Source organism: Lycorma delicatula, chromosome 3 (genome assembly GCF_047948215.1).
Source record: "Lycorma delicatula isolate Av1 chromosome 3, ASM4794821v1, whole genome shotgun sequence".
Classification (NCBI taxonomy): Eukaryota; Metazoa; Arthropoda; class Insecta; order Hemiptera; family Fulgoridae; genus Lycorma; species Lycorma delicatula.
The window spans coordinates 105,808,078-105,819,731 of record NC_134457.1 but is presented as its reverse complement, the minus strand read 5'-3'; the positions used below and the strand labels follow the sequence as shown (position 1 = coordinate 105,819,731).

Here is an 11,654-nt window from a genome sequence, read left to right as displayed (position 1 = left end):
AAATATATATAACATACAAGATAGTAATTCAAATAAAAAGACAGAATTGATTTTATGATAATTATATTATAAATAAGTGTCATTAAATCATCTGATTGTGATCATTACACATCATGATGAAGTACAATGAAATGCGATAAATTGTATAACTTACGTTTTTTGGGAAGATCTTTAAATATTTTATATATACCAGTAATGATAATACTTCATTAAACGATTTTTAAAATAATACTTTGTAATAAAAATATGAATTAAAAAAATTAAACAAATAATTAATTATTAAAATATATCTAAGATATGGTGATTAACTTTGATTTTCCCATAGCATATATAAATAAATGTGATTTATGTATAATATATATATTTTGTTAAACTTATTCCGCTCTAATTACGATAAATTATTCGTATCAAAGCGATACGAATAATTTAATTTGCTAACACCGCTGAAGTTACATTTGTTGACACCGCACAGTCATTTGTGTTACTCATTGTTTTGCTGATCCCTTCAATAGGGAATTCAGGTACAATATAAGCTTAAATTTCACGATCGTTGGTACTGAGCTCTTCGGTCTATCTAGACTTTAATCATCCTAAGCAAAATTTTTTTTGTCTTCTCAAGTATAACACTCAAATAGAGGCACCGACCAAGAAAAAAGTCTGTGTGTGTATGCTTTTGCGTATATATATATATATTTACTGAAATTAATCTTTTTAAGATTCAGTAGATTAAATGTTATTTAAATCTTTACATTTAAAAATGTTAAGTTCGTTTTTGTACGCATCAAAAAATCAAAATGTTCTGCACCGATTGAGTTCAAATTTTAGCACGATATATAACCCACATCAAAGATTGTTTTTATCTATTTTTAGGATTCGAACTCGGAACCACCGGATTAAAGTCCGAGACTTTACCACTCGCGCCACGGAGGCCGGCAAACATATTCGTTAGGAGCCGAATAAAAACACGACTTACCAATATGGCGTTTTGTGTCAAACCAATTTTATACGGACTATAATTACTTTTAATACGCGAAACCCTTTGCAATGATTGAACATTAACTTAAACCTCTTCAAAAATTATTCCTTTTGAACTAAGCCACATTTTGATATCATTGTTTTTCTATAACACGGCTGGAATTCTTTTCGTTTAATGATAAGAAGCGACGTCGAAGACAATAAGACAATAACCGAATTCTCTTCCAAAGGACATAATACACCGCTATACTATTTCTAAATATTTCAAATTCGTGTAATTTTTTTACGAATCGCGTTTTTATCAACATTTCACCTTTTTCTCAATTGACCTGTGAGGTATTGTTTTCTTTGGAGAACGTAATTCATTAGTAGATTCATACTCGAGAATCACGTTGTACACTGAAGCAGCACAACTTCTACTTACGTTAGCAGTTTATTAATATCTGAAATCAACGCCGTTTGATTATTCTGTAATTTGTAAGCATTAATCTGCTTTTGTAAGCATTTAAAATGATGTGTTTTTTCGCACGACTTAAGGGCTTTTTTTCTTTCGCAGTCCACAAATCCTTATATATAAAAATGTTAAGTTCGATTGTGTACGCTTCAAAAACTCAAAATGTTCTGCACCGATTGAGCTCAATTTTAGCACAATATATAACCCGCACAAAAGATATTTTTCACATCAGTCACATACCCGCAACCGCGAAAACAGTTTTTTTAACGGTCAGCTGTGTACCAGTGACCGCGTCATCTGCCGGAAGCGAGGGGAACAATCGCCATACTAGCTAACGACAACCGCAGTCACATGTAAAACAATATCTATTCCCAATTACATTGTTTATTAACAAAAAAAAAAACGTATCCACTTGCATCTGATTCAGATTATTATGCAATCTGAATTAAATATTCACTTTAATCCAGGTACTTCTGTGAGATCGTGTCGTGATTGAGCTGCGCCTTTCACCAAATCGTAAGTAGAGGTTATGTTTTATATGAGAGAAGGTCAGAAAAAATATTAATTTTTTATAATTATTATTTAACTTTTTCATTTAACTAATATTTTACTTATTTATTTAAATTCATGTATTTAGTTAATATTATTAATTTTTAGCCACTTTTCAATACTGTCTGTCCTGTGTCTCATTGTTGTCGAGCTGCAGCTATGAGAACCATGAGAGAAAGGTGAAAAAAGTTTAAATAAATTTTTTTGGCCTTTTCAAAATGAAAGTTTTTCGTTATTAAACTTTTTGTTCTTTCTGTAATGCTGTGAGAGCCATAAGAGGTTATAATCGTATCCCTTCCTTGTATTCCAGTGAAAGCCTAAATAATGCCTTGCAGAAAATCGAATTTGGGCCGCCGCACTCGCCACACAGAAGGATCAAGAAGACGGCTTTCAAATATGACTGAGGAAGAGCGGGCATCCGTACGAGAGAGGAACAGACTAAGCACCATCCAGATACGTAACGTGGAACCGGCAGAAAGACAAGCAGCCAGGCTTGAGGATGCACGATTGCGAGCACGTCAGTCGTGTTCTGCAGCAACAGATTTGGTTCGTTCTCAACGGAATGAACGCGACAGGGTGAGGATAGCTGAAACACGAACCCAAAGAACAGCTGATCTGAATCTGCAATACAATCATCTTGCGTTCCAGTCCAATCCAGTTGTTGATTATAGTTCAAGTCGGCATGTTGTCATTGGCCAGATGAGTCATGTCTGTACCTAATGCCAGGTAGGCCACCACCAGAGCCATTGAAAACTCTACTTGTTGGATCTACCGCTGAATCGAAGTATTTCCTGTCGAACATCAGGAAATATAACTCTAGCTTCCAAATGACGTCATTTGGTGCGGAAATCGTGACGACTCAATTCATGCCAACTTTAAAAATCAAAGGGAAAATATATCACAAAGCGGGATATAATCCATTTCTAAAGAAATGTCAATATTATAAAAACTGGTGTAAAAGCCCGCAATTAAATAACATTATGTTTAGACATAATATTGGGAAGTAACGGATTTACTGTTTTATTTTTATTGGTACCATTCAGAAATCTTGCTGACCTTCTTATAAGATCCATTTCAATTCTAACTATGAATTTCAGGTTCATAACCGTTACGGACATTATGAATTTATGAAAGGAAAAAAGATGTTCCCTTAATAAAACAGATTATTGTTAAGGCCAGCAGGACGTAATACGGTATGAACAAGTCGATGCACACCTGAAGCTGTCCATTGCGGCGGCCCGCCTTGGAGGTTACAGATAAGCAAAGAAAAACCTTAATAATAATTGTTCGAAAATGATTATAATTAATTATTGCGAAATTATCCGATTATAAGAAGGAAGCAGCAATACAGGAGGTTATGACCACTCAAAAGCTACTTCGAAGCCAGAAAAATTGTGTCAGCCGATCACCGAAGTTTACATCCTATGTTCAGGTTGCTACGGCTCCTGCAGCTTCTTTTAAGTCAATGAACACTGCAGCCAAAGTACAGATTGAAAAAATCCCAGCTCAGGGATCTGTGAAAACAGAAATAATGATTTTGGAAAAGGAAGATTTAGGAAAAGCAACAATGGAGCCTCCGAAATCACGGAAGCCTTTAGGTGAGAGGGCAAGTAGTTCGGCCGTCCCACATGTTCTAGCAGTGAGTGCATCCAGTCTCAACTGTGATGTACTTCTGATCGCGTCATTTGATGTTGACAGCAAGATTTCCTCCACGATTTACGGTGAAGGATCTGAAGATTCCATCTACCTGGATTCAGATACTTTGGAATTAAACATCGAGACCTTCAGGATGATGGTAAAACGGAAGAAGAAAGGATAAACGGAATGGCCTAACGGATAACCTAGGCGATAATGGCAGAGAATTTTTTAAGAATTTTGATCAAAGGAGAATTTTTATTTCTTTTGTTTGATAGTGAATTTAGTTTTACAGGATCGATAACATTTTGTAAGAAATGGTTTGAAAGCTTAAGTGTATTTTAAGCGTTTTCAAAAAGTGTCAATTTTATACGGTTTTAAGTAACAAGGACCCTTTACACCCTTGTCATGTTGTCTTTCTTTTGGGGTTTTTATTACTCCCTGACAACTCTATTTCTGGGTGATCTATAATGACAAGACTAGCCTACTACTATGTCGCTCGTGCTATTAACGGAGAAGTAAAAGGATTTTTCTTTTTCTTCTTGATTTAGAAAGGGGCTAATGACCACAGCAGTCGATGCCCCTAAAACTTCGAAAAAAAAATTCACATATTTTCACATATCTTGAATGTTTTATTCAATTATAGATAATTAGGGTACTTTACGCGCGCTTTAAGATTTTTTTTGTGAATGAGATCATCATATAGACAGACAACATACGAGCAAGTTGGTTATTTCTTCAAATTTTTTATTTCAGTTAAAGTACTTGTAATTTAAGTAAAATAATAGTCTTATCTAATGTAATTAAAGTAATTCCGTAAATAATTTATTTTCCAAAGATAAAATTAATCATTTATAAACCGGGCATTAATAATTAAATTCACTTTACCACGGCAAACATACGACTAAGAAATAATTATTTCTCAAAACAGTTTTCCGGAACTTTTAATACACATTAAGGTAAAAATTATAATTTTTCATATGATAGCTTAAAAATTGCTGAAGTTAAGAATTAAAAGTAATTATTATTATTTTATTAATCATTCCAGTTGTATATGAAATAAAAGTTGGTTGATTACCTTTATTTTTTCAATCAAAATGATTTCTAATTTTATTTTAGCGATAAAATAAATAAATTTAACAAAATAATTTTATTTGATAACATATACGAAAGTAAAAATTATAATAACCCACCGGGTTGGTCTAGTGTTAAACTTGTCGTCAAAAATCAGCCGATTTCGAAGTTAAAGTTCTCAGGTTCAAATTCTAACAAGAGTAAGGCAAGCTTTAGGTGCTTTCATTCGCATTTGAACACTAGATCGTGGATACCGGTGTTCTTTGGCGGTTGGATTTCAATTAATCACACGTCTAGGGAATGGTTGGCCTGAAACTGTTCAAGACTGCACATTTAACGGTATAGTTACAATGTTGATGCGACTATTAATAAAAGTAAAAAAAAAGATTATAATAAATTTTTTTATAATCTTTTTTTTTACTTCAGTAAATTTTATTACTCATAATTAAAACTTTACTTTGCTCTTTACACAGAAGGAAAATGATTACTGAAAAGTGTGACTAGCTGAAAAATGAAAGAAAAAAACCTCTTTTTTCTTTCTTTTCTCTTTAGCCTCCGGAACCATCGAAAGGTATTACTTCAGAGGAAGAATGAGGATGATATGTATGAATGAAAATGAAATATAGTCTTGTACAGTTTCAGGTCAACCGATCTTGAGACGTGTGGTTAATTGATACCCAACCACCAAAGAACGACGAGTATTCAAATCCGTATAAAAGTAACTGACTGCCTTTACTAGGATTTGAAACATAGAACTCTTGACTTCGAAATCAGCTGTTTGCGCTGACGCAAACACTACTAGACCAACCCGGTAGGTTGAAAAAAAAACCTGAAACCAATTAATTTATCTAAACCAAATACCATAAAATTCAGATAAATAAATTTTATTTCTTTTTGACTGGAATTGTAGAAATCTTTTATATTTATGAAATTTTGAATTATTATTACATATAAATAATAGTCTGGCTCCAGTAATATACATAATCATTATTATTTTTTATTTGGAAAGTTGTCTACAAACATAAGAAGAAATTTTTTTGAGTGATTTTAGTAAATAAAATCTCTTCACTTGTGTGAAATTAAAAACATACTATTAAAGTATAGGACTGAAATGGTATAATACTTTAATTGCAACTAGTTATTGTTTAACCAACTGTTTTAAACCCGTAATAACATTTGCACTTCTCTCTAAAATAATATAAACAAAATCAGTAACCAAATTAACCGATGTCATCTTCAAAAAAAGCAGTTTTCAATTTCCAAATTCAGTCAATTTAAACACGTACATATATAAAAACACAAAATACTCAGATCAAAATAAGTCACTACAAAAAATAATAAAAATAAATATAAATACGCAGATAAAATATTTAGATCACAAATATACCATATTATGATTCTTCAGGTAAAAACAACTATTTTACCATATTATGATATTATTACTAAAAATAAATCAAAATACAAAACAATAACACACGTTTCGCCTTCAATGCGACGCTTTATCAAGATTATACATATATATTATATATTATAAATTAAATTTATATATAAATATTGCAAATATTATATAAAGTAGTTTCCTTTTAAATACAAAAGGAAAAAATAGTTACAACATAACTGACGAAACATAACACCAATCTCCGTAAAAGAACTATCACAACCACCAAAATGAATAGCTTGTTTTCCTTCTACAACTCATGTAAAGTTCGATAAATTTTAAAGATATTCTCTAATTCCTTCTAACATCCTTAAAAGTATTGAATGAAACGCTTATTTAATATCCAGAAAAATATTCTTACAACTCTTTCTAAGATTTAGTCGAGTACGGCCAATATGTCAACAGTCAAAACAGCGCGCAGTGATCGAATTTTTAACAGCAGAAAATCTAAATCCTACGAATATTTTTCAACGATTAAAAGCGGTTTACAGTAGTGAAACTGTTGACAGGGTACTGTAAATAGGTGGGCGTTGAAATTTCGCGAATGTGAAGCTGGTAAAGTGGCAATTGAGGACGACCTCGCAGCGAACGACCAGTTTCTGTGACTGACGAGAAACATCGAAAGTGGTGGACGATTTGCTTCAAAGTGACTGGCGAATCACCCAGCAACGCATCGATATTCAGTAAGGCATATCTAAAGAACGAGTTGGCTATATTATTGAGCAACTGGGTTTCCGTAAAATCTGTAAACGATGGTACCGTGCAAACTCTCCAATGGCTCTCCCCCCAGGATGACATATTCTGATATGGCATACATACACTGATGATGGCATACTCGCCGGATTTGGCTCCGTTCGACTTCCACTTCTTCCCTCAATTCAAGAAGGATCTCAAAGGTAATCATTACACCACCGACAATGAGGTGAAAGACGGTGTGGGTGCTTTGATCTGAGAATGGCCGCAGAATTTTTCGGTGACGGGAGTCAAAAACTTGTCACACGTTGGGGAAAGTGTACATAGGGATTATATTTAAAAATAAATACTGCATTTTGTAGCTAAGGTATTGTAATTTTATTCATATTTTATTTCATTCCAATATCTCTTTTTCATTCCCATGCTATGCATATATATGTCAAATTTATTAGCCGAACCTCGTGCAAAATTATTTTTCAACCAATAATAGTACACTGAATGTAAATTTAGTATTTTATTTACCGTCGAAAAAGATATTTACCGTCGATGATATATATGTTTACGCCTTGCATGAAAAAAATAGTGCTAAATACAAATGCTCTAAGCTATATTTTTAGAAATTTATCCAGGATGTAAAATTTTTTTCTGATTTATTTTAAACTTTATTACGAGAATTTAAAATAAGTGAAAATGTTTAAAATTATATAATTGTATTCTCATTCAAAAATTAAATTAATGAAAGAAACACATATACACCACAGCAAAGAATTAAAAAAAATATATATATATATTCAAATGAACTATATTATACAAAAGCATTGTCAATTTTAACTCAAACCGACAAAACTAATGGAAAGAATTGAGTCTCGCAGTTAACTGCAACATACTTATAAAAAATGGAGAAAAATAAAGAGACTTGTTTTAAAAAATGTCGATGACACTACGATGGCGGCACACAAAACTACACTTAATGCGTCGTATATGTGCAGATAAACGCTCTTGTTTGTTAAGAAAATATGCCAGACTTATTTTTTTACCAAACTTTAACGTAGAATATGAGTATGATTCCATTATTTCTAATTAATAATGGAAAAAAGGATAAACTTTGAGTTAAAATTAAAAAAAAAAAATATTTTTTTATCGTTAGCTGTAAATAAAATTTGTGAAGCCAGTTGTTGGATGAAAGTAAAAATATCATTGCGACTTTTATTTGATTAGAAACAAAGGTTTAAGAATTAATTGAAATGAAAATATTGATGTTTAAACAAAATTACTGTTATATGGCTGCAAATTTACTATTCTCCTTAAGACTTCCATTCTTACGGCAGCAGAAGCTCAAACCGATTGAATTCTTACTGATTTTTGGTTTAATTTAACTTTGTTAAATTCATTATAAATAAAACTGTTTTAAAATCGGTTGGACATACCTGTGTAAACAAAATGGAAAAGGTATCCATATAAAAAAAAAAAAAGTAATACAATTTAAGTATTGTATATATGTGTAATTGCAATTTTTATTTCAGATGGAGTTCACCAAAGCGATGACAGCAAACATAATACTTTTAATCGGATTTGCGGTAATGATTCCTTTGGCATTCGGTGAATATAAATTTCATCCCAAATTCCATCACCAACTCAGAGAAAATGGAAGCATAAATGGTACACATGATCTTTTTATCGGAAATCTAACCGAAGGAGATGTGTAAGTACAGGTGTTATCAACTTTGAAATATTTTCAAATCCTATAATATAAATAAAAGTTAAGAATTCTTTTTAGATACAATTAGAAATGCGTTTTCGATGCATGAGTTATCTCATCAGTTAAACTAATAATAAAACATTTGAAAACAATATTTAAAAAATTGTAATAACTTACTTTTCTAACAAAAATTTTTATTCATCATTAGTCATTCATCAGAAAAATTCCACTAACATTTAAAAAGTTTGTTTTTATTGCTTTTTTTAAGCAGTTATTACTACTCCCTCAATCTCCATGGAGCAGTTGTAACGTCTCTTCATATCATTTGAACTTACCTGGATTGATTCCGTATAAGGCATGGCATTTTTCAGGCTTTTAAATTTAATTTTCATCCATCAGCAACTATTATTATGCATCAGACTGTTGGTTTCTGTATAAATAAATATTTTAATTAACATTATTTATTATATTAACTGATGGGGACGCATAAAATGAACTTTTCGTGTTGTATTAAGTTTGTTGTGTAATTTTAAAGATAGATAATTACAAACATAAATAAATATGTATATAATTTGTGTGTGTGTGTGTGTGTGAGTTTGTGTTTGTGTGTAAAACATGCTGAATCCAAATAAGAAATGTGAAAGACATCTATAACGCTATAAAAAAGAAAACAATTACTTTTAAAATGAAATACATTTTATAGAAAAATTACTGTTTATGAACAATAACAATAATAGAATTAAAACCATATTAGAATTAAATATTTTTAACTTGTGTTTTCTAGATTACTATACCATAGTGGAATTGCTGCAGCTGAAAAAGGGAATGAAAGTTTTACTTATGATTTCCAATATCCGGCATACGGTTACAACAATTTAACAATTAGTTATTTAAAGGTCATCGATTTATTAGGCGAAGGTAGAAATGGATATCCGTCTTTGAAGGAAGGAGGAGTTGGATACAACTACACCGTCATCAGTTTTAAGTCAAACCGCAGTTATGGACTCAATTTTAATTTAACAATCTACGGAAATGTTAACCAGTTTAATAGAACGGTTCATCAAATTATTAGAAAACATTAACAACAAACAAGTCAAGTAAAAATGTATCGATTAGTAAAAATAATTTCATGAATAAATTTTGATGATATATACAAACATGTTTTCATTTCACTTATATTATTTTCTTACTAGAAACTACTTAATCTCTTTTTCCCAATCGAACTATAGTAACGTCCAGATTATCATATTGCCTCAGTAGAGTCAAATACTTCAATATAGATAGCACATATAATACATGGTTCCCCAAAGAAGGGTATATAATTTTTTGCATTTCATTCTAATAAAGTGTTTTTTGTTTTTTAAATTAATAGAAAACAACTAATGTTTTCTATTTAAAAGAATGAGTAAATTCATACTTTTCTTATTCATTAAATGAATAAGAAAATATATGCAACAATGAAAAAAAAATTAAGTTAAAAATTTATAAAATAAATATAAGATATAGTATTTTGACTTGGTTTGGGTGATTTTCTAGTAAATAGATATCGCCAAAAAATTTGATTTTCAGATTTCAATGAAAATATCGATTTTGGCAATCCCTGAATCCATTTTAACTAGTTTCGTTGTGATATATGTATGTAAATATGTACCTTGCATAACTCAAAACGATTTGATGTAGGATGTTGAAATTTTAGATTTAGGACTGTTGTAACAGCTAGTTGTGCACCTTCCTTTTTGATTGTAAAATCCAAAAATATTTGGAATTTTTTATTTTTTATTTACTGCAGTAACAAGCCCTCATTGAGAGTTTTTTTAACGATATATCATAAGTGGTACTTATTTTCATTGGTTCCAGAGTTATAGACAAATGAAATTATAATTAATGAAATATTTGGATCTTACAAGGGGAGGCACATTGGTTTGAATCTAACTCCATCAACTTTTTTAATTTAACTTTCTTTCTAATTTAAATATATTGACTGATTAATAATTATTAACATGTGATATTAAAAAAAAAAATTACAATAAATAATAATATTTAAATAACAATAAAAAAAGAAGAATATCAGACGTTATTTATGAAATAAAATTTTATGTACTTTTCATTTAAAAAAAAATGTGTATATGCAATTTAAACAGGAGTCAATTTTTACAAGGAAGTCATGTGATGTCCACAGCAGATTTTTTTGAAAAGTTAAGTAAATGTAAAAATCCATTTTGTTTGATAAATGTAAATTTTATATCCTCTATTATTAAGAATTTCTTTTATATTACAATGAAAATTAACATAAATTTTTAAATCAAGAAATATGCTTAATAAAATTTTTTTTTTACTTCATTGTAAAATAACCTTTAAACTTCATATTTAAATGGAGACAATATGAGCTATAAAATATGTGTTATGTGCTATAAGCAAATCAATTTTATAGATATTAAAAAAAAATCTATCTTACTATTTCATTATTCATTCCTGAATGAGATATTAAATTCTTCACTGTTCAGACAGTGATGACAATATATAATAAAATCTATCTTTAATAAGGTATACTATCTAAGGTACCGATAGCAAGCACCTAATTGACTAAAATTAGCCATTTTAACCTCAAATTAAATTTGTAATAAAAAAATTTATTACGGTTAACTTTTTTAAATAAATTAAGGGTCCAGCAGTTTCTAATCAAATTATAGGAACTGTTGATAAAATAATTAGAATTGCATGCTAATTACGTGAGATCCTTTCTTATGTGAGAATTTCTTGTTATTAACCATATATGAATCAATTTGTTTTAACACCACAAATTTATTTAAAAAATAAACTGAGTATTAACTTAAGTATAATGGCACCATTTAGAAGAACTTGAGTCACAATGCAATTGTTGAAATTTCATTTGAAAAGGAATTATTGTTTTCTAAATATAAATCTGTTTAAAAGCAACTACTTGTGCCACAGCAATTTCATTTTTTTAATAGACAGAGGTTCTGTTACATTAATAATATATATAAAATGACACTATTGTGCAAGAGAGATCTTGATAGTTGCATAAAGTGGTGCCTCTTTGTACTGCACTATTAAGTAGTGCCCTTTAAGTGGAGCACTCCCCTGTTTAGCCTTCGGGAATCACCGTCAGTTATTAC

General features: G+C 30.3%; 1 protein-coding gene across 1 annotated transcript; it reads left to right on the top strand.

Annotated features, from left to right (window-relative positions):
* The first annotated feature begins 4,490 nt into the window (after positions 1–4,490).
* Positions 4,491–9,674, top strand: LOC142320946 (putative salivary secreted peptide). The gene is made up of 3 exons (XM_075358931.1): positions 4,491–4,572; positions 8,342–8,520; positions 9,302–9,674. The coding sequence occupies exons 2-3, from the start codon at positions 8,342–8,344 to the stop codon at positions 9,597–9,599; spliced, it is 477 nt and encodes a 158-aa protein (XP_075215046.1). The 5' UTR covers positions 4,491–4,572; the 3' UTR covers positions 9,600–9,674.
* Positions 9,675–11,654: the final 1,980 nt, after the last annotated feature.

Excerpts from the sequence above, each read along its gene's own strand:
- LOC142320946 (XM_075358931.1), top strand. The coding sequence starts at position 8,342 with ATGGAGTTCACCAAAGCGATGACAGCAAACATAATACTTTTAATCGGA. Across the intron at positions 8,521-9,301 it reads AATCTAACCGAAGGAGATGT|ATTACTATACCATAGTGGAA; the intron begins GTAAGTACAGGT and ends TGTGTTTTCTAG.